This window comes from Mus pahari, chromosome 10 (assembly GCF_900095145.1).
Source record: "Mus pahari chromosome 10, PAHARI_EIJ_v1.1, whole genome shotgun sequence".
NCBI classification, from domain to species: domain Eukaryota; kingdom Metazoa; phylum Chordata; class Mammalia; order Rodentia; family Muridae; genus Mus; species Mus pahari.
In genome coordinates, this window is record NC_034599.1 from 112,504,482 (window position 1) to 112,528,433 (window position 23,952).

Genomic DNA, 23,952 nt, shown 5'->3' on the forward strand with positions numbered 1-23,952 from the left:
CCATCAACTCATGCTTGGATGGTGTACCCTAAAACTGTGATTCAATACACATACACACATCTCTCTATCTATATCTATCTTCTTTAAGTGTTTTTTTGTTTTTGTTTTTTTTTTTCAAGACAGGGTTTCTCTGTGTAGCCCTTGCTGTCCTGGAACTCACTTTGTGGACCAGATTGGCCTCAAATTCAGAAATTCGCCTGCCTCTGCCTCCCAAGTGCTGGGATTAAAGGCGTGCGCCACCACCGCCCGGCTAAGTGGTCTTATTATTTTGTCACACCAATAAGCAAAGTGTCTAACACACTTGGCCTTCTGTTGCTGTAATAAAAATCATTACCAAAAGCCACTTGGGGATGAAAAGATTTATTCGACTTACAGATTATCGTCCTTTACTGAGAGAATCCAACGAAGGAACCTGGAGTCGGGACCTGAAGCAGAGACCGTGGAGGGATGCTTCATACTGGATTGCTTTCTCTGGCTCATGCTTCGTCAGCTTTCTTAAAAGCCAGGACCACCTGCCTGGCGATAGCACTGTCCACCATGAGCCTGGTAGGCTCTTATACATTAATCAGCAATCAATATAATTTCCCACAGACACGGCACCAGGTCAATTTGATCTGAGCAAGCCCTCAGTTGAGGCTCCCTCTTCCCAGATACTCTTGGTCCTGTCGAGTTGATATACCAGGATATACACCAAATAAACTTCAATTCATCTGTGGAGCTTAGTTCCTGTTTTGTGTTTTGTTCTTAGAGCAATGTTTGCCATATAACAGGTACTTACAAATGTTTGTTGGATGGATAAAAACCTACTGACTATAATTTTTATTCACCAGCTTTTTCTTGAAATATTCATTTGCTTTTAATTATACTAATTGTGGAGTCCTGGTACCATGGGACTATGGTGGCCTTCTTAAAGTTCTATTATGAGATATAAAACGGAATCTAGAACATAATCCAAATCTGCCTTGGCCAATCACAGAAGGAAGATCTGGGCATGGCAATGCTGTCCTCCCCATCCGCTGGTCTGAGTACCACTGAGCTTTGAGCCTGAGACTGAGAGTTGTCTAATCAGTCTCCTATTCCTACAGACTTTAAAAGCAGAGAAATTGGGTTCATAGGGGAAAGATCTTAACCCTAGTTAGCCAGGCAATCAGTACAGAGTTAAAATAGAGCCAGTTAGGGCTGGGTGGTTAAAAGCACTTTCTCGTCTTGCAGAGGACTTGAATTTAGTTCCCAGCACTGACATCAGGTGGCTCACAAACATCTGTAAACTCCAGCTGCAGGGGACTCAGTGCCATCTCTGGACTTGTACTCACATGTACATATTCATATATATATATATATATATATATATATATATATATATGAATATGTGTGTGTGTGTGTGTGTGTGTGTGTGTGAGCATCTCAAGTTCTGACCACAGAGCAACAGGAGCTCTGAGAGTAAGGGGAAAGCGGCTCACGGCACATGTTAGTATCATACATATATGGGGAGGGGCATAAAATGATACTTTAAGATATATAACATTAGGGGTCTGGGGAGATATCTTGGTTTGTAAACAAGCACAAGGACTTGAATTTTACCTCCCATAACCTATGTAAAAACACCAGGTATTTGGAGAGTGCGCCTGTAATCTCACAGCTGGGGAGGGCAGAAGTAGGTAGTCCCTGGGGCTCATGCCCTCTCAGCGGAGCCTATGAGAGTTCCAGGCCAGCCAAAGACCTTATCACAAGAAGTGTCTGAAGAATGACACCAGAGATTGACCTCTGGCCTCCAAAGGCACATGTACATGTGTACACATAACACACACATGCATGTGCACACACATACACACAAAAGATATGTTACTCTTGCTATACCTTTAAAAATATCAATTTTAATGGCCGACTCACAGGTATTGTCCGGCAGCTGCGAGCATGCAGTCATGCAACCCCTCATTAGCAGTGCCACCCCTATGCGTCTTCTCCAAGACTGCCTGAGACCACCAGAAATGTCCTTGCCATGTGTCTCTGGAAGTTCTGGTTCTGAGAAGTTGGTAAATCACATCTCTGGTCACAAACAACACAAAGCGACGTCATCTTCTGGAAGTTCGGAAGAGACATCCAAGTGGGGGAGTATTCTTGGGTTTTGATTCCTACTGGGGTGGGGGCTTTCTCGAGGATGTCCCTATTCAGCTCTGACACCATGACCAGTGACATGCATCGGTGAGGCTGTAGGTTGGTACCACCTCCAGAGAGAAAGGGTCAGCACGGCAGAGGAGGACATTAGAACCTGCCCCATGCATGCCGGAGCGTCTTCACTGAGGTCCGGGGCTCTTCCCTTCCTTAGCAGTGACTTCATCTTCATTTTGCATTGAGCTAGATGTACTAATGTTGGCCCTGTCACTCAGGCCCCTGGTGACACTGTCATAGGATGGTGGGAAAGACGTAGCAGAAGCAGTTTCTGATTTGTCTGGGAGCCCACTGTTGTCATTTGCCAGGAATGTAACATAGCCTTCCCCGGGGAGTGACATGCCATCCTCCTCAGCCCTGGGCACATTCAGGGGGTTGGAGAGCGTCAAAGAGCGTTGCAACATGTAGTTCCGATACGCCTTTTGAATGATGGTGGCTGAGATGTCTTCCTGCTTCCACCGGAGGGTGGTTGCTATTGGTTCATAGGATGCTTTGGAAAGATTAGTTGCCATAAACTTCTCTTCCATATTAGTCTTCAGAGAATCCAACTCCCCTGATTCTCCCAAGACATTCTTTGTGAAGGCAAAAAGGATGTCTAAACAGTGGATCTTATCTCCGGGGACCAACGGCAGGTCCATCTGGATTAATATATTCTGATTGGGTTTTGGGATTCTAAGAGGGCCAGAGAGTGTGTCTGCAAAGTCTGAGAGGGCAGAAAAGGCAATGAACTGGGTGGCCTCCGGGTCGAACTTCTCCCAGGTCTCATAGAACATGTCGAAGTCGTCCTCGCTCAGGGGCTCCGTGCTCTCTTCTGTGGCCACATTGAAGTTCTCCAGAATCACCGCAATGTACATGTTGACCACGATGAGGAAGGAGATGATGATGTAGGTGGTGAAGAAGAGGATGCCCACCGCTGGGTTCCCGCAGTTCCCCCTGGAGCCATTGCTGTTGGGCATGTTGGGGTCGCAGTAGGGGGGTCCTGTGTTGAGGATGGGGCTGAGGAGGCCGTCCCAGCCAGCCGACGTGGTGATCTGGAAAAGGCACAGCATGCTGTTGCCAAAGGTCTTGAAGTTGAACATGTCGTCGATGCCAGCCTCATCTATGACGTTAGCGAAGCTGGCCATGCCGAAGATGGAGTAGATGAACATGACGAGGAAGAGGAGGAGGCCGATGTTGAAGAGGGCGGGCAGGGACATCATGAGGGCAAAGAGCAGCGTGCGAATCCCCTTGGCTGCTCGGATCAGCCTGAGGATGCGGCCGATCCTGGCCAGACGGATGACGCGGAAGAGCGTCGGGGAGAAGAAACTTTCTAGTGAGTGGAGGATTGCAGAAAACAAAAGACCTGTGAAACAGGGCAGAGAATTATTTAATTAGTGTCTCAGACCATGAGCTCTGATGAGGTTGACTGTGATCGCATTTCTCAGTGTAGGCATCCGAGTCCCAGGAGTCTGGGTTGGGAGCCTGACCTAGGTATTGGTCCGACAGACTGTTCAGTAACTGTCTGCTGCAGTAATCAGCCCTCCCTTGGGTGGTGTTTCAACTTTTCTATAATGTTCTTATCTTTCTCCCTACCCAGAATATCTTATTAGTTAGCTTCTGTGGTTTGGTTAAAACCCTGTTTTCTTCATCATACCTACAAGCATGAAAAGAGATATCATAGTGGATCCCATTAATTTGTTCAATTAATATGTATTAATAATCATAATAAAACCCCCTCTCTTCCATAGCCAAGTTCAGCTGGAAGTGACTGGTCTAGTCCACATACCCATAATGCTTTGCTTCCAAGATGACAGCACACCATGCCCACTTCTCCTTCCGGCTAGGCTAGGACCTCCCTAGGATTCATCTCCTTGTCTCCTACTGTGAAGATTGACTCAGTTCCTGGCACACGGGTCCACAGATAATTGTACGGACCTCACCCTGATTATAAGGGAGGCTAGGCGTTGGATAACTTGCTGACAGATGAATGAGAATGGCTCTGAATGGCCAGCTGCCTGCACAATGGTTTTAATTTCTCTCTTTCATGTCCAGCTGTACTTGGACCCTATGTTAGGACCCAGAGACAGGCATTTTCAGGGTCAGTTATGTCTCCCATCCTACCCATGATTAGGAAGGGTAGAAAGATGAAGAGTGCATGTACCCCCATGTCATCTCATGTGGGATTGTGTGCACATATGGGTTACGTTTACGAATGCTCTGGGAAAGTTCTCTGGAGGTCCACTTCAACTATGGCACTCTTCCCCCGTGGAAGGTTTCAGTCCTTCCAGACAAGAGCTGTGTATCTTTTATTTTCCCAGGATTGTTCAGGAGAGAAAGAGAATGCACACTTGCAACAATAAATGTCCTTCTGGTGGGAAAGACAAAGAGGAGGAAGAGAAGGAAGATGGATAGGCGGCCTCTTCAGGCAGTTTCCACCACAGGGGATTCCTGTCCAGCGGATGGGGCTGCCACACAGGAACCAGGAACTGGTAGTTAGAAGCCCTCCTCACGCCGGGCGTGGTGGCGCACGCCTTTAACCCCAGCACTCGGGAGGCAGAGGCAGGAGGATTTCTGAGTTCGAGGCCAACCTGGTGTACAAAGTGAGTTCCAGGACAGCCAGGGCTATACAGAGAANCAACCTGGTGTACAAAGTGAGTTCCAGGACAGCCAGGGCTATACAGAGAAACCCTGTCTCGAAAAACCAAAAAAAAAAAAAAAAAAAAAAAAAAAGTCCTCATCACAGGGCACAGGACACATGACACATGGTTGTTCTATATCGTTGATATGGATGGTCAGACAAGCAAGCTCCCATCAAAATGTTCTTGTGAATCTCTTACTTTGAAAGACAGATGAAACAAAATAAATAAAACCCCCAAACCACTAGCCAACCCCACAAAACCTTCTGTTGTGTTAAGTCACATAAGCCTGAGAGGGAGGGCTCTTGTTTGTTTGCTTTTTGTTTGCTTTTTAAAGGAAGTCTCACTCTACAGCCAAGGCTCACCTTGAATTCACTGTAACCCAGGCTGACCTCAAATTCACAATACTCCTCCTGCCTCAGGTTCTCAAGTGCTTGGATTATAGGCATTTGACGTTACTAGCTGGGACACCACACCCAGCTAATAGTGTGAACCTCAGCACTAAGTAACTAATGAACTGACTAAGTAGAAGGGAGAAGACTTTCAGAGGCAATGGATGCCCTTATGGTGTTGACTGTAGAAATGCTTTCATGGATATACAAACCCCTAAGCCTGACAGGTAGTGTATATTAAGTATATGCAGTATTTCTTTTTGTATGTCAACCTTAACTCAATAATGTAGTTTTAAAAATCCCAGCAACAACCCAGCAGTAATACGAAGACAAAACAAAGACAGATTAAAAAAAACTCAAAGAAATAAATGCCACCCAAGATTCTGATCTAACACTGGAGTTGGAGAGGATGGGTTGCTGTCAGTCATATGTAGCTGCTGCCTGCCAGGGCTTGGTAGCAAATCGGTGGGAAATTAAGCCCACAGGTATGCTCTGACATGAGAAGTGGGTGGCCCAGGGCATAACTGGCCAGTGCATGTTTATGATTCAATACCAAATTGGTGAGTCAGGATCTGTCCTTTGAAGAATCAGAGGTCAATTAAACCACAGGCCCAGGGACAATGTGATAGTCTTCACTGTCAGCTTGCCTGACGATAACCTGGGAGTCACAGTTCAGGGTATGTCTCAGAACATTTCTGAAAAGTTTAGCTTTTAGATCAGCCCTGAATATGGGTGATACCATGTCACAGGTTGGGGTCCTGGACTGAATGGAAAGGAGAGAGGGAGCTGACTGGGAGCACAGTATGACCATTCACCCTATGCTATTGCTGCGGCCTTTCCCTCAAGATGGCTGCATTCCTTAGGAGCCTAAGCAAGTCAGTTTTCTCGGAGTGCCTTGGTTGTTGTGCTGAGGGAGCTAGTCCTTTAGAGGAGCATAGCCCGGTCTGAGTTTGGATTTACTCTGTAACTTTGCCTAACACTGCTAACCACCGAGGCTCCATTGTAAATATATAACACGAGATTAGTGGCTCCTCCTACATAAGGCTGCTGAAGATCTGTGGCCCCCAGCCTGGTGCTCAGAACCCAGTAAGTAGGCAGTTAGAGTGGCCTCATTTCTCACATCAGATCCCAACTCCAGAACCACTGCACCCAAAATATAGGGGCTTCACCAACACTCAGTGTCTTTATAGCATTGATCTCAATGCATGGACCCTCACTTTTCCGTTCCCGTGATAACAAGGCGAAGCATCACTGAACATCTTCTTCTGGGAACATCCTGTGGGTATTTAAAGTCTGCTGCCTTTGAAGGCTGCACACATTGGGATCTTCTAACCTAGACAATGTGCTGGAAAACGTGAGCTGAGCCTGGGGAGATGGCTCTCTTATAAAGCGGGGTATGGGAGCACGTGCAGGTAATTCCCGTGCTCTTACAGCAAGGTGGGAGGGGGAGACAGGAGAATCACCAAAAGACGTGGGCCAGCTAGCCTGGCATAAAACTCGGAGAACAGTAAGAGTCTTTGGCTCAAACAATGTGGAAGATGAGGAAGATACCAGAGGGGTCTTCTGACCTCCACATAGACATCATGACACATTTGATGCACACACACACACACACCACAAGAGAAAGAGAGACACAGAGAGAGAGAGAGAGACAGAGACAGAGACAGAGAGAGGAGGGATTTTTAAAAAAATCAAGTTAGCAGTTTCTTTGAATTCAAAGGAACAGCTAAACAACCCCAAGCAGGCATGAGGCTCCCCCAGCACATGGCTGCCACTTACTTGAAATGGACAGAATCACCACGATGAAGTCGAACACATTCCAGCCATTGGTGAAGTAATACTGCCGAAGGGCGAACATCTTCATCACACACTCGCCCGTGAAGACGGCCACGAAGAACTGGTTGATTTTGCCCAGGACCCTCGTCTTCTCCTCGCTCTGATCGTCGGTCTCCACCATCATGGTGATCATGTTGAGGCAGATGAGAACCATGATGATGATGTCAAATGCTTGCCTGGTCACGATGTCAAACACGAAGCCCTGGTATTTATTCTGAGAGAGGGAGAGAGAGAGAGAGAGAGAGAGAGAGAGAGAGAGAGAGAGAGAGAGAGAATATCTCAGGCCAGGCTGTTTCAGTCTCCTGTATCCAATTCCTAGCCACAAGGGCTCCTCTGGCTCCAGTCTTTCTTACCCTGTTCTTCCCCCAAGCCCTCCAGCCTATGAGCTGACACATGTGTGGTTTCTGCTAGTCATTCGCCTCTATCACCAAACTGCAGCCTCTCTGAGGGCAGCTCCTGTGACCATCTTGCTTACAGTTCAAATTCTAGCGTCTGCATAGTGCCCTCCATGCAACAGGTCCTCAGGAAATTGAGGGAACGGAAGATAGAAGGAGCAGTTGCGGGTTAAATACTTCAACATTTGATAGCTACCTGACTAGTGTCCACTCTCTCTACAACTCTCACTGGATGGATACTGTGTCCAGGGTCCCACCTGTGTGGCCACAAGGGTCTGGGTGAACAACCTGCCAGGATTCTTCCAGAAGCTTTCAAGTGGGTGGGGGGAAGTGCTCCTGCAAAGCCAATCTCTACTGATGCTTCACAATGGGGACGGGGGGGGGGTTGCTACCCTGCTGGGTTAGAGCAGAGAATCAGACCAGAGAGGACCTGGCTCTGTGTGTGACTCCTGGCGTAAGTCCTGGTGTGAGCCACTTAGCCCCTCCCATGTCATCACTGAAAATGCAGAGAAAAATCCAGAGGCCCATTCATGGCTACATGACTTCTACTCAAACCACGCAAGTATCAGATTAGGGTAGGTATCTCAAATTTTGGCTGTTCCAAGCTCAGCCTGTGGGCAGGGCTCATATCACACTCTGTGCCCTCAGAGACGGTGAAGGGTGATTGACAAGAGGATAGCCTGGAGTCTATCATTTTCTCATAATGTGGAGTATGTGAAACCGGCTCTTAGAGATTTCTATAAGAGAGAGCACTATAGAATAAAATCACCCAGTTTTGTAGAGCCTTTAGCTTTTCCCAACAATTAAAACAAGATTCAGAATGTGGGCTTTACCAGAGGCGAGGGGTGGGGTACACGCATGGTTTGGGAAATCCTTTTGTGGTACTGTGTTAACTCTGCCCTGAGTAACACCCACACACAGTGTCTCAGCCAATGCCCTGCTTGGCTCCCAAACACATCGGTGGACCATTCCAGAGACAGACGCCTGATGGGAAGAAAGCTGGTCCTGGGAGGACAGAGCGTTGGTTCAGTTGCCCTGGCAGAAGTGGAGGCCTTTGTGCCCCTCCGTTTGACCATCTGACTACTGGTACAACAGACCTTGAGCAACTGAGGTTCCCTAGGAGTCTTACGCTGGGTGAGGGAAGAGAAGAGCAAAGCCCTGTGCCAGCCAGAGGGGAGCTTGTCTCCCAGGAAGAGACTTTTCACACAGTTTTGGCAACTGGTCAGGCTGTCTTGCAGGATAGACTGGAAGTGAGTTAGTGACGGGTCAGTGACAGGCAGGACCACACTTGATCAGGGCTTCCTATGCATTATCTCCCACTATCTATTTCCACCTAAAACTCAAATCAGGACTTGGAGGATAAACTTGGGCATCTGTGATCTCTTTATTTCTTCCTCTTTATTTGTGGCCTTGTTGAATAATCCCCTCTCTGGTTTCCAGTCTTACTTGTCTCTCTACTTAGCATTTTGAAGATGGGAGTTAGAGCCCCACTTGTAAGGTCTGCCAGAGCCATGCTTGTACCCTAAAATTTCAGTAATATTAGATAAAGTAGGAAAAATTCCCCTTGCATTTCCTTCTTGGTTCTAGACATTAGGGAGGGTCAGGTTTCTGTGGCTGGGTAGGTGGTATCAGGTTATGCATGCTGGCCAGAACACAGACCGTGAACTGTGGGCCCTGGAGAGCTACCACATATGGTCTCTGCTTAGACACTACTTTTTTGGTTTCCCTAAGATTTCAGAGCACTGTTGAAATATCCCAAGCTTTCCTCAGCTTTTCTTGATTAGGGAACACAAGCACTAATATGCACCGGCCTTGGACCATAATAAGAGGAGCTATGCCTCTCCACTAAGATTACCAATGTAGTCAATTAGGAGTTTACGCTCTCTCCCAAACAGATGGAGGATCCCAGGGTCCTGGCACAGAGCCAGGCAGGGAAGCCACTTCTCTCCTCATGGCAGAGGGACACCCACCCTAGGCCACCACTGGAGGATATGGAGGATCCCAGCTGAGACTTTGGAAGCAACTGTGTCCACCTACGGTTCCCTCTCTGACCGTGTTGCCTGGAATTCTAACAGTAGCTCCATACCTTCGTATCTACAGGGCAGTTTTTGAAATGGAGCCCACCTCATCCCAGGGATAATGAGAGGAAGAATCTCCTGTGGCCTGTGGGCTGCTTCCTAAGTGGAGAGGCTGGAGAGGAGCATCAGAAGCTTGCTTATTCTAAGGAGTGGCTCAAACACAGGGCTCTGGTTTCCATGGGAGCTCAGTGATGGTGTGAGGCCATCGAGGGCCTCGGGGCTCAGCGATGGTGTGAGGCCAGCGAGGGCCACAGGGCTCAGCTGCTTGCGTCTTAGCCTCTCGCTTGAATCCCACTGGCTGGACTCAGCTTTCCACCTGAATCTGTTAACTTTGAGATTCTTACCCATTGATGTGTGCGTACAGGTGCTTGTGCACATACGAATGTGATATGATGTGTATAAATGTGTGTGTGTCCATCTTCAGGAAGCCCAGCACACTCTTGCTCAGACTCACCCAAACCCAGTTATCTTCATCTTATGGAATTTTAAAGGTGCCCCCTGCCCTTCCAGAGCCTGGAGCCTCCCGCAGTTCATTCCTGATCCAACACTTCTAAATAGATTCTAGACAGCAACAGATCGATTCTCATTATCGACACACAAAGTATGTTCACGGTGACAGCTTTTCTCCTCTCTGTAAATGTTCTGACAGCCTGGACTCACTGGAGTAACCCATATGAGGGCTACACCATGGGGTAGAAATTCTAACCACCCTCACTATTTCGTACTGTTTCCAAGGCCACCATGGAAGCCTAAGGTTGTTGGGCGATGCAGAACTCATCAGAGAAGCGTGACGGACGCATCCACAGAGCTGCTTTCACTTTATTGAAACTTCTCACTTTTGGGGCCTGGGAGCCTCATCGCTTCCACCTCCAAAATTGCCCCCAGGTCTCCCCACACAGAGCTGGCCAGGCTTCCATTCAGCCCAGGCTTAGGATGAATTAATTTGCAAACCTGCTCAGGGAGAGAGAAACCCAGGGGCTCACCAGGGGCCGTGGGATGGGCTTCTGGGGCTTCTTGGAGCCCAGCTTCTTCATGGCATTGTAGTACTTCTTCTGCTCCTCCGTCATGAAGATGTCCTGGCCCCCTAGGTAGAGGAGAAGGACCCGCCAATGTTATTAAAATAAAAAGATCCCCCAGACACGCCAAAACCTGAGTGTTCTGTAGAGGAAGGACCATTTCAGCCTTCCTATCTCCTCTGCGAGAATGAGCAGGGACTGCCTGGCCTGAGAGGGAATGGTCCATTGCAGACTCCCTGCCGGGGTTTGTTTCTGCAGCCAAATGCTTTACCACAGCGCTATGCCCACTAACGACTCTGAGGTGAGCACCTGGATAAGATCCAGTGCCCGGGTTTCTGAAGCAAAGCTTGTTTCTGTTCTACAGTACTGAGAGCGGAGAGGGCTTGGGAACAGGACTCTAGGAGAAAATGTGGGCACAATGGGAAAGCGGTTTATACCTTTAACCTTATATTATAAACATAGCTAAATAATTGGGATAGGTTCCGATGAAGCTATGGGAAGGGTAGAGGTAAGAACCCCTTCCACAGAAGGTTGGGATTCTGAGAGTGCCTACAGCGTTGGCCCTTCCTGAGACGTCCTGACTCTGTCCCTTGGGGGCTTAAGCTAGAGCAGCAGGTGCTAGAGTAGGTGCTAGAGCTCTTTCTCTCCCTACCGGAAGTTCTTAAGGCTTCCTCTGTGACTTCACCTCCAGCTGAGGAGACCAGGGTCACTTTAGTGGAGGATAGGAATCCCGAGGAGCATGGCTAACACTGCAGATATAGCTCCCCAAGCAGTCGCTGCAGCAGGCACCAGACAGCAGTGAGGACCAAACCCAAGGGTCGAATATCAGCTTGTCGCTACAGACAGGAAGCGCTGTAAGTCTCACTGGCTTCTAGCCATGAGGCCACAGCTGCCTGAGGGATGGGAAACACAAGATTCATTACTGCGTTGGACACACTGGAGGCCCACTTATCTTTTTTTTCTGTTGATTGAAGTTGTCAATGATGACCCCGACAAAGAGATTCAGCGTGAAGAAGCCACCGAAAATTATGAAGACAACGAAGTATAGGTACATGTACAGGTTCTCCTCCCAATTGGGCTGACTGTTGATCTGTGGTCAAATAAAACAGGAGATGCAACGAGGGCGAGCGGCTTACGTTCCCCTGAAAGCCAATGCCGAGACATGACCCTGGAGACATGACCCTGGTTCTTTATCCCATGAAGGGGGTTTGAGAGGGCTGGGAAGAAGCCGCAGGTGAGAGAGGCTGAAGGGGTATTAATAACTAGGCTGCTGCTGCAGGCAACTGCAGCTTCACCCTGGTGGAGAACACACCCCACAGTGGGACCACCAAGGAATAAGGAAGTGTGATGCTTGTCTATGAACCCCCAGTGAGAGGTGTCCAGAGCATCCCACCCCTGTCCTGCTGGGAGAGGCCACGGAGCAAGATCTGAGGAGCTGAGAAAGGCTTCAAACAGAGGATGGGAACCCCAGGGGACTCCAGGGGATGAGGGGACACTGGCAGGATGTCAATTGTGCCTACTATGGCAGGAAGAGGCCCTTCCCATCATCAGCACTACTGTTAGGATTGAATGTGGAATGTCTCCCAGGGGGTCATTAGTGTTTGGATATTTGGTTCCTAGTAGGTGCCACCATTCAGGAAGGTTGTGGAACATTTAAGATGGAAAAGCTGGCTGAAAGATGTGATTTATTTCCTGTCTACTCTGCTTCCTGACTGGGACTGCAATGGGACCAGATGCCTCCCTCTCTTATCATATCTTCCAGGCCATGGAGAGACTAAATTCCCTCTGAACTTGTACTGGCTAGTTTTGTGTCAACTTGACACAGCTGGAGTTATCACAGAGAAAGGAGCTTCAGTTGGGGAAATGCCTCCATGAGATCCAGCTGTNNGGCATTTTCTCAATTAGTGATCAAGGGGGGAGGNCCNNTTNTGGGNGGTGCCATCTCTGGGCTGGTAGTCTTGGTTCTATAAGAGAGCAGGCTGAGCAAGCCAGGGGGAGCAAGCCAGTAAAGAACATCCCTCCATGGCCTCTGCATCAGCTCCTGCTTNCTGACNTGCTTGAGTTCCAGTCCTGACTTCCTTGGTGATGAACAGCAATGTGAACGTGTAAGCTGAATAAACCCTTTCCTCCCCAACTGCTTCTTGGTTATGATGTTTGTACAGGAATAGAAACCCTGACTAAGACAGAACTGTAAGCCAAAACAACATCTTCTTTACATTGTTTCTTGTCAGGTGTTTGGTCATAGCAACAAGAAAAGTGACAAATCCAACCACCTCGACAAAGCTGTTGAAGCTAAACAGTGGCAGCAGACATGCAGACAAGTCTAAGGAACATACACAGAAGGAGGCAGCTAGCAGGGCTCAAAGACCCAAAAACATAGCCGCTGGATGTTGCCACAGAGATGGGTTGTGGGAAGCTGTGTGTGCCTGATTCTTCCGGCACCAAGACCTTTTAAATTTCATCACACAGAGTCGCTGCAATAGGATACACAGATGGGAAAGCACAGGAGTGGGGACTCACATCTCGAGAATCGACAGCTGCATACATAATGTCCATCCAGCCTTTGAAGGTTGCCTGGAAACAAGAAGGTGGACGACAATCAGTGTCTGTCCGTTTAACTGGACCCATCTGGCTCTACGGTGGCTCAATGGGAGAGAGCAAGACACCGAGTAAAAACATCTTTAAGTTACTTGACTAATTTCACAAGACCTCAAGTAATCCAGAATAGCGTGGTACCAAAGACATGGAACTTCCTAGAACATGGCTTAAGCTAGGACGCTACTTGTCTAGTTATAGGGACAACAGGTACAGGCTATTCTGTGCCCTGATGGGCTGACATTTTCTCAATCATTTCCCTGCTAATGCATGTGACATAAGAAGAAACACATCTGAAAGTGTGAAGAAGACCACATCTACTGTCTTCAGTTTTACCACTCTTTTTTTTTTTCGAAAGGTCAATGATTTTAAAACGTACTTATTTATTTATTTAAAATTTTAATTTATTCTTCTCTCATATACTACATCCTGCCCCAAATTTCCTCCTTTCCCTCCTCCCTGTCCAGTTTCCTGCCCCTGTTTTAGCATTCTTTGTGTGTGTGCTGCCTGTTTTCATGCTCATGTGTGCAGAAGACAGAGGAAGTTGTCTAGAGTCCTTCTCCATTGCTGTCTGCCTTATTCCCTTGAGGCATGCTTGCTCATTGAACCCAAGGCTTACACTTTATTCTTCAGCTAGGATGGTGGCCAACAAGCTCTCCTGATGCTTCTGATTTCATGCCCCCAGCACTGGGGTTAGAGGTGAGTGCCAACACACCCAAAATTTTACATGGGAGAAGAGGATCTGAATTCAGGTCTTCATGCTTGCATAGCAATTGCTCATGAGCCACCTCCCCGGCCCAGGTTTAGCATCCTTGAAGTCTCAAAAGCAGATGTGCTTTGTAACATATCCCAGGTGTGAAAGAGACTTCGCTCTCTCCAGCCTGTTACAGGGTCTGATGGGTTATTTGAATAACGCATTTGTCCAGTTTTCTCATAAAGCCCCAGTTCCTGCACCCTGTCCTGACTATCATCTCCAGGGGTTAAACCTAGTACCTGATAGATCACAGCTACACAGAGGTTACTTGTTCCTTCAATGCATGAACCAGGGGGTGCAATACAGGAACTCATAGGCAAATAAATGTGACAGATGTTTAAGTAACTGTAACCATACCACAGTGAACACAGGACTGAGTGAAGGTGTAGATATAGACAAAGGCACAGCATGAACACACTTGACCATTATCACCAATAGTATCCATCATTGCAACAAACTCAATTAGCTATAATTGATTTATCATACAGGAGATAACAAGAAGAAAAAGATAAAGCCCTGTATACAAGCCTGCTCTGTAACCCTATCAATCACAAGCCTCGTGGATGGTCTATCTTCTTATTGTATTATGTAGACTTAGCCAACAGTAGCCCTGTGAGCTCACACTCATTAGTGAGGTCTTCTCATCTAGGGCTTTCATCTGTGGAAATACGGAATGGTTTCAGCTCACACTCAGTGCTGCCTCTTATAGCATCTCTATGTAGTATCTTACAGAAGAATCTGGAAGCTCCATTTACTAAGCAGCCAAAGGAACAGAAAAGATGGATCTCAGACTTGACTTACCACCTGGAGAAGCGCGAGGTAGCCCATAGCAACGTTGTCGAAGTTGACTTTGACATTAACCCAGAACAAGTGGCCAGTGTTGTTTTGATTGTGACACTCAGACTTGTTAGTCACAAATGTCGAGTTCACAATGGAAAATGGGTTGGTTCTGGTGTCGACACATCTTGAAAATTTCCCGGCAAAGAGGTTGACACCCATGATGCTGAAGATGAGCCAGAAGATGAGGCAGACGAGGAGGACGTTCATGATGGAGGGGATGGCGCCCACCAAGGCATCCACCACTACCTGGTGGGAAATGGAAGAGGACCTGAAATCCCCAAATGTCACTTGTCTGTGCTCCTTACACACTTACCTGCACACTTACCTGCATGTGGAGACTGGTAGACAGCCTTCAGTGCCATCTTCAGGAATCCCACCTACCTCCTCTGAGGCAGTCCATGGCCTAGGACTCACCAGGTAGGGTAGGCTGCCAATGAGCCCCAGGGATCTGCTCACCTCTACCTCCCCAGCTGAGATTATACACATGCACCCCCATGCCAGTCTTTTAAATTATGCTTTTTACATGGGGTCTGGGGCTTGAATTACGTCCTTATGTTTGCAAGGTGAGCTCTGTGCTGACTGAGCCATCTCTCCAGCCCACAGTTGATCTGAAAACTACACTGGGAGCTCTGGACGTACTTAGGGATGAGACCAAGAGGCAGAGAATAACCAGGACCCCTTCCCTGAGGGCGTTAGATCTGAGTCATGGGGGTGGTGGCATCTGTGGGTGACCAGAAAAGAGGTTCTTAAGATGAGACTTGAGGGAGACCAGAGAGTTAGATGACACTATGCCGTCAGAGCCTCATCAGGAAGGGACAGCCCAGAGCTGATGACTGCAAGTGGGACCTGTCACTCTGAGTCAGTGGTATGGAGGACATGGGGGTGAGGGAAGTTAGAGAACGTTTGCAGAATGCTGCTAATCAGAGAAGTCCCAAAACGGGGTCTTACCCTCATGCCTTCGAATCGAGACAGAGCCCGCAGCGGCCGGAGGGCACGGAGAGTCCGAAGGGCTTTGATGGACGCCACATCTGAATACTCGAGGATCTTGGCTATGAGGCTTGTCAGGGAGATCTGGTGCAGGCAGAGACCAAAGCATCATCTTAGAATGTCATCTGGTGGAGAGAGACGGCCACTCTCTGCCCAGCCTCCTAGTTCCTGCTTGCTCTGTCTCTCTAGACAATTGTCCTGGCTCCCACCTTTTTCTGAACCTTAAAAGTCCTTTTCTTTTACTGAATCAAAGTGTTTATTACCATATATCAATTATACACAATGATGGACTTTACATTTACACACACACACACACACACACACACACACACACTATTCATCCCTGTTATCTCCCTCATCCACCCACTGACCCCTCCCTCTTCCAGTTAGATCCCTTTTACTTTCATATCTTATTTTTAGAAGACCCGGTGAATTTCGTTAGGGTTGCTTACAGGAGCACAGATATGTAACTAGTCTGCACCACTAAGAACAATGTCTCTCCTTCCTCCGGCAACCACTAGTTGTCTATAGATCCCTGGGGATGGGTGGGGCCTCATGAACTCCTCCTCAATCATGACAGGATAGCGATGGACCCAACTTGTGCAGGTAATCACCACTGCCAAGAGTTCACGAGTGGGATACCCTTGGCACGCCCAGAAGACAACATTCTACAGTGCAGCATCCCTTCCTCTGCATCTACATTCTTTCTGCCCCGTCTTCTGTTATGGTCTCAAGACCTATTCATTACACACATGGAGTTCTGGGCAAGAAAACCCATTCTCACTCACTGCTATTCCAAGACACATGCAGATAAACCCCATTTCCCTTCCAAGGGCCCTAAGAACCTTAACGTTTTGATTGGCTTTCAGAGATCTGGGCAGCTGAGGTCCCTTCATTGCACCTAGGATAAAGCTCATTGAGGTGGTTTGAGTATGAAACGCTCCCCACAGACTCATGTATCTGAACACTTGGTCTCCAGCTGGTGATGCTGTTTGGGCAGGTTATGGACCCTTTAAGGGGAGAAGCCTTGCTGGAGGAAATGCATTACTGGGATCATGAAGGCGGGGAGAGGGCTGACGTTGAGGCTTTACTGCCTTGCCCTACTTCCTGTTTCTCCCCTCTCCCAAACACAACCCCTGATTCTTGAGTGAGGGCGAAAAAGTGACCATCCAGTTTTCTGCTCCCGTGCCAAGCTTCCCTGTGGTGACGGACTCTCTCCCTTTGGAAGCATAAGCCTAAATAAACCATTTCTTCCCTACATTGCTTTTGGACATGGAAATTTAACACAGCAATAGAAAAGTGGCTGATATGCTTATTTTGAGGGATTTAGAGTCACTCTTGACTGTATTTGCTCAGAAAATCAGGTTGGAATGAGTCTTGCTTATATGTGTAAGTTTAGGTTCCTCTTGGTCTCTTTTTGTGACCTGCCAGATTGGGACACTTTTGGCTTTTTGTGAAATGAGATAGTCAAGTGGAAAGAGGGGATTCAGAAGTTAGCTAGTTCTCATAGCTGGCAGTTGTCTGAGATCTAGTTTCAGTGAACATTGAGCAATGAATCCCTGTGGGTCTGCCAGTTCTTTTTAGGTGGTACCCCAAGGGCAGCAAAGGACACAGGCTGTCATGGAAAAACAGTCACCCTTCCCAGGAATCTCCAAGATGCTAGGGGTAATGTTCTGGGGACAAGCTTAGCTTGATGGGGCTGGGACCCAGACCCACAAGATCCCGGTTGATGTTGAACTGATGCTGAACTTACACACTCTGATACCTGCACTAGGACTCTGGAAAGCAAGGGGTTGACATGTGGCTCCTTGTGTCTATTCTAACAGACCCATAACAGCCACAACAGACTGGATGGACCTCCTTCTTGCATCAGTACAAGGATGATACCATCAGGTACCCAGTTCTCTGTCTGTCTGAGGACAGCAAGGTTTGGAACAGTATTATGTTAATCTTTTGCACATCTTCCAGGGAAACCTGTTTCTTGTTCATTTATAGATTGGGTTCTGCTTCTTTACTGTGGTTGTGATGAGACACCCAACAAACACAGATAAGGGGAAGGGGAGGCTCAGCTGGCTCGACCCCAAGCTACAGTCCATCAGAAAGGAACTCCAGCAGCATCACAGCATAGCCCCAAACAGAGCAGAGGACCATGCAGGGATCTCTGCATGATTGCTCACTGCTTCTACTCGTCTGTCTTCACTGTTGTGGAGCTCAGGGGCCAGATTGTGAAATGGGGTCAGCACACACTCAGGGTAGATCTTCTGATTCCAGTTGACAATCAAGGCAACCCCCCACAGACATGCCTATGGGCCAACTAGATCAAGAGAATTCCTCAGCTGAGACTCTTTCCCCAAGTGATCCCAGGTGGACATCTGAAACTGACCATTAGATTGGAACAGGAGGGATGAAAAGATGGTGGACCACGTGAAGAAGAGGAAGATGGGTAGATGGATGCTTGGGTAGATGACAATGAAGGATGGGTGGAAGGGAAGTTAAGTGACTGGCTATCCAGTTACAAGGATGAACCAAACAGTAGATAGGAGGGTTAAACACCAGTGGGGGGATGGACAGAAGGAAAGAGGCAAGGATGAAGGGAGGACAGAAAGATGAATGGGGAGGGAAAGCTAGAAGGAAGGAAGGAAGGAAGGAAGGAAGGAAGGAAGGAAGGAAGGAAGGAAGGAAGAAGGAAGGAAGGAAGAAAAGAAGGAAGAAAGGTGTGTGAATGGTAGAACAGATAAAAAGAGGGATGTGTGGAAGGAAGGACAGACAGTCACAAGGGAGAAAGTGTCCTCTTCTCTTCCTCATTTCCCTTCTCCTCCTCCTCCCTTTTCCTCCTCCTCCTCCTCCTCCTCCTCCTCATCTCTCTCTCTCTTCTTCTTCTCCCTCTTCCTCCTCTCCCTCCTTCTCCTCTCCCTCCTCCTTATGTCCCTCCTCTTCTTCTCCCTTCTCCTCCTCTCCATTCTCCTCCTCCTCCTCTTTTCCTCCCCCTCTGTTTTTCTTGAGACAGGGTTTCTACATAGCCCTGGATGTCCTGAAACTCACTATGTAGACCANGCTAGCCTTGAACCCACAGAGATCTGCCTACCTCTGCCTCTTGAGTGCTTGGATTAAAGGGGTGTGCCACCACACCCAGCTTAAGAAGAGACTTTAAGGTGACCAGGATTGAAAAACAACAGCCTCTACACAATCCAGGGCTCACAGCAGGCAGCAAGCCAGAAGACAACAGTTCCTTTTTATTTCATGTGCACAGAACTGTCACCTGTGACTTCCATTTCAGCCCTCTCAGTGAGTCCCTGTGGCACGGTGGCCTGATACCACTGGTTCACTGGTATCAGGAAAGAAGGAAGTTGCATGCAGACCTGTTACAGAAGTATTGCCAACCTAGGCTAGACAGAATGTTCTGTTCTGGAGCTCAGCCAGATTCAGGAGGCAAATACCAGACTCGGACATGTTTCCTGACATCGCTGATGTGCAAGGCCCTGGTGCAGGTGGCTGCTGAAGGAGGGAGTCAGAGACAACCCACAGCTTACCTTGCTCTCAGCTAGATAACCGTGAGCAAGTAACACAGGGTGGCATATCGAAAAGCCAAGAAGGAGACGGCCTGCCAGGAGGTAGGGCAGTGGAATGGTTTAGCCATGGGAGGGATGGAGGCCTGTGTGGGGGGCTCACAGCTGGTGCACTGATGTAGGGGTTAGCAGTCAGATGACAAGAGTCCCTATGTAGGAGTTCCAGCAAGATCTTCTGATGCCTCTGCTGCTACCAAAGAGGAGCCAGTGCCCTCTGCTCAGAGGTTCACAGCCATAACCACACCTTGGAAATGACTGGAAGCTTCTTCTAAATACTGATGCCTAGAACTGGCCCAAGACCAGAAAGCCTGGAATCTCTCAGAGTCCAGGATGCACAGGGTGGTTTTTTAAAAAAAACTCCACGGGTATCTTTAACTCAGTCATGGAGAACATGAAGCTGGCAAGCAGATGGGTTCTGTTTGAAGGCCACAGTGCTCTGAAGTCCAGAACCCTGGTGATGGAAGAAGGAACACAGAAGCCGGGATGGCCACATCATCTTGCTGTAGTAGCTTTACTTAGCAGAAGCTAGAGACCTGCAGGCTCCCCCGAGGGTCACCATCGTGTCTGAATTGTGAGCTTCCTGGAGCTTCCCACTCACTGACATGCAAAGTTACCCTGACTTCTCACTCAGTGCTCAAAGTAGCCCCTGAGAGACAACCAATCAGCCTTGCGTCTGTTCTAGCCTTAGCCACCTGCCTCTGGTGAGAGATTCCCACCTCCACCCCCACAGCCCCACTCACATTCACAATGAGGAAATCCAGCCAGCACCAGGCATTGGTGAAATATTTTTTGAAGCCATAGGCTACCCACTTGAGCAACATCTCGAATACAAAGATGAAGGTGAACACTCTGTCAGTGTACTCCAGCACAGACTTCACTCTGGGTTTTTCTTCCAGGTAGTTATCCTCAAAGGCCTGCAGGGAAGGGGGGAGAATGACCAGTATCACAGGAGTTCTGACCCACAGCAAGGACCTGGCCAGCCTCCGGGGAACAGCTTCAGCACAAAGTGGGACATAAATGGAGACTATGCAGCCCACAGGGACACCGAGCCCCAATGCTGCACAGGGCTGTTGGGTACAAGTGAGAAAAGAAACCTCAAGCTGGATTTTGGAGGCAAACCAAAGGGATGTTCACAGTGACTTATACTTATTTTAAAAATAAAAGCACAGAGGGATATCCACAAGCAGTCCACAAGAGAGGAAAGAGTTGCCAAGAAACTTCTGAGAGTGAGCGTTTTATTTCATGGGTAATCAAGGAAATTCAAATAAAAAAGAGACACCAATTTTCCCTTTTATCGGAGGCAAAGATGAGAAAGAACAGAGACGGTCCCAGCGCTGGCGTGTCCGTTAGGCATCCCCTCTCAGGGGTGATGGATGGGAGTGAAAGACAGCTGGTCTTTGGGAGCCAGATGGGTGTCAGGAAGCTAGTCAACTCATCTTTAAGGCTGTGCTAAAGACAAGGGTACTACCAGTGTCTGCATGACTGAAGGGTGTCACGCGAGGCTTCAGTCCCCAGCTGCTGGGAGCAGCTTCATGGTTTGGATCAACATGAACCCACGTTGGGAGGTGTTTAATAGATTAGCTGCCTACCAGGACATTCCAAGGCATCCACAGGGAGCCTTTGGTTTGTCTCTGTGTAAGATAACTCTGTGATGCCCTGGACGGTCAAGGCACCCCTGGGATCAGCTGAAGCTGGACACTGTCTCTCAGCTCCTTCCTTCCCCTGCCCTACCCCGCTTTCCTTCTGAGTTTTATCCACAAGTCCTCCTCGATAAGCTGATGGATCAAGAGACATGGCTTCAACATCTGCATCTTGGACCAAACCTAAGCCAGGAAGGTATTCATAAATCTCCAACAACCATTCAACATCTTTGGGCATCGTTCACTCTCTCTGTCTATTATTCAATATTCTTGACAATCATTAAGTATCCCTGACAGCCATTAAATATCTCTGATCATCTTTCATTATCACTCAGTATTTCTGGCAATCATTCAACATCTCTGATTGTCATTTAAAAATCTCCAGTAAGAACATAATATCTCCAAGACGCATGGTCCATGTGAGGTGTGAATACAGGGCGCTAACTGAATATACAGGGGCACGTTCCTATAATGTTGTGGCTGTTAAGTGAGTTTACATGAGCATATTTCCTGAGACATTATAAAATGCGCACATGCATTTATTTTATAATATTTATATATTCTATGCATGAGAAAGCTGGGAAGAGCCACACCAAAGTGTTTTCAAAGTGAGTTTCTCTTTGAGTGACAGGAAAATGGCTGATTTTTTCCCCTTTACCTTTTTCTATAATTTCCAAGGTTTTCTTTTTTTCCATTTTACTTTGTCAGATGAAAATTCATGTTTTTTTTTTTTTTAAGCACTCAAAGTAAAAGCATAAAGAAGCCTAAATTTGGTGCATGTCTGTTTGGTCCCACAGGAAAAAGAGCCAGGGATTGCAGGGAAGCTGCTGGTGGTGGGGCTGGGGCAGAACAGCTGTTTCAGGATCTGAGTGCCCCCTTGGGAACAGGGAGGCTGGCACTAGACTATAGAGAGAGGAGAGAGGAGGTTGCAGCAACGGGTGCAGAGAACAAAGAAGGGGACTTTTGGGGGAAGGCTCATGGGAAGAGGGGAGCTGTGAGGTGCAGGGGAAGGGACCCATCCACTTAGCAGCTTTGGCCACTTCCTCGTCTCTCCCCCCTCCCGGGACCTGTTTCTCCCAGATGCGCTTCCTTACAGCCAAGAGGTCGTACACTGAACAATTCTGGCATTTAGTCAGATCTCGGGCATTCAGTAGATTGCTTACTTTTTAGAGAGCAAATGACACAGGACAAGCAAGACAAACGGACATGGACATGGGTAGAGCTGTAGGAAAGTGGGGCTCTAGCCCCAGCTCCTAAACAGATTAGCTTGGACCCCAGCTGAGCCCTTGGTACCAGCCATCTCATGTATGAAGCACAGCCAGCTAGGGACAGAACGTCCCTTCTGGTGACTGTTTCTACTTTGCTTAGCTAGGACAGGCACTCAACAGTGCCCTGAGCCTAAGTCCATGGGAAGAGGGTTCCTTTCCTGACTCCCCAGGGTTCAGCCTTTGGTCAAAGGCTTTGGGAGCATCTCAGATCCTATCCCATAAGACCTTGCTATTCAGTGTGGCTCTCAGTGACCAGTGTCAGCCTCAAGCTTCAGTTTGTTGGAAATGCAAGTTCTCGGGCTCAGTCACCAAGCTCTCCAACTGGGCCTGCGTTTCCCCAAGCTCTCCAGACGCCCAGATGTGAGGAGATGATGCCTAAAGGACCTGTGAGATCTGAAGAAGTAGCAGGCATGAGGTTTGTCAAGACAAAGGAAGATGGTCTTGATCCTCAGAAAAAGGCAGTGTGTGCTCCTGAGGTCAGGGGTAGAAAGCCAAGGCTTTAGGGATTCACGTATGGGTGAAGTTAGGTTTTGCTACTGCCTAGTAGTGACATTGGGAGAGTCTGCTGACCATCTGAGTCTTAGTTTTTCCATCTGTTAAGTGGGAGACATGCCCTCATTACTTGAACAGTTTGTATCTCGGTTTAGAATGCCACGTGTGGGGTGCTGAGCACCTCCCATGAGGGGAACAGGGCTAAAGCTCTCCTCCCATCTGTGGCTGGGGACTTTTAGCTCAAGCCTTGGGGGCAGCCCACCAAAGCAGCTCTAAAGCCTTTAGATGGAAGGCCAGGCCAGTTGGAGGCCACTGAGGCATGGACCCCACTCCTTACCAGTGCTCCACTGCTGAGCAGGATCATGAAGATGATGAAACTCTCAAACCAGCTGTGCTCCACAATGCGGTAGCAGGTTTTGCGCACCTGCCAGCCCGTGGCCCAAGGAAACTTACTGGTGTACACTTTGCAGCAGGGATAGCGGCGAGTGCAGCCTGGGAGGACAGATGGTGGACAGAGCCCCAGTTAGCTTTAACTGTCATTGATGTAGGCAGACTCAGCCCACTGTGGGCAGCACCCTTCCCTAGTCAGTTGGTCCTGGACTCTGTAAGAAAACTAGCTAAGAGTAAGTCTGTGATCAAGTGCAAGCAGCATTTCTTCATGGTTTCTGCTTCAACTTCTTGCTTGAGCTCCCTGCCCTGACTTCTCTCAATGAGACCAAGTGACCATGACTTGGAAGTCAAATAAACCCTTTCCTCTTCTACAGTGTTTTTCTGCAGCACAGAGGGTAAGCCAGAATAGATAGTGATGGATACTGCAATAGGATGGCGCTCTGGTCTGCAGAGAAACCACTGTGTGCACCACTAGGGATGACTCCTTTTCTGGAACACAAGAGGAATGGCCCCTCCCAGCTTGTCTTCCCGATCTAGCTCATTAGGGGTGGCTTTCATTATGGCCTTGATATTCAAAAGCCCTCCCTAGGTTCCTTCCTTAATATAAATGAACATAGATGTCTCCATCCTTATGCCCACAGATCCCTGGAAGCCTGATAAACCCTGAGTCCTGAATTTGATGGTACTGTGAGGCTCGAGCCTGACCCATCTATCCATCCATGTTAGACTGGGGAACCACTGGGATAGGACCCAGGTCCATCCAGCTTAGCTAAATTCAGGTGGAAGCAGAAACTCAACAGAAGGCTGCTTCCACAATTTCCACTTACTTAAAGCCACCAGGGCTATAATCACCTTCTCAGTGGGAAGTATTTGCCTGTTCATCCATCTTACAAGTGTCTATGGAGAATGCAATGTGCCT

At 48.1% G+C, this 23,952-nt stretch overlaps 1 protein-coding gene across 3 annotated transcripts in view; it reads right to left on the reverse strand.

Moving 5' to 3' along the window:
- Nucleotides 1–1,844: 1,844 nt before the first annotated feature.
- The window catches only part of Scn10a (sodium voltage-gated channel alpha subunit 10), a 105,622-nt gene continuing 83,514 nt past the window's right edge, over nt 1,845–23,952 (reverse strand). For 2 of the 3 annotated variants that reach the window (XM_021207599.1, XM_021207598.1), the window contains 9 exons: nt 22,981–23,135; nt 19,984–20,157; nt 15,639–15,761; nt 14,652–14,936; nt 13,022–13,075; nt 11,454–11,591; nt 10,469–10,573; nt 6,956–7,226; nt 2,295–3,511 (listed from right to left, as the gene is read on the reverse strand). In XM_021207599.1, coding sequence (XP_021063258.1) covers nt 2,295–3,511; nt 6,956–7,226; nt 10,469–10,573; nt 11,454–11,591; nt 13,022–13,075; nt 14,652–14,936; nt 15,639–15,761; nt 19,984–20,157; nt 22,981–23,135 — 2,522 coding nt within the window. Of the gene's footprint in view, nt 3,512–6,955; nt 7,227–10,468; nt 10,574–11,449; nt 11,592–13,021; nt 13,076–14,651; nt 14,937–15,638; nt 15,762–19,983; nt 20,158–22,980; nt 23,136–23,952 lie in introns of all 3 variants that reach the window. The other variant, XM_021207597.1, reaches the window with a different exon arrangement.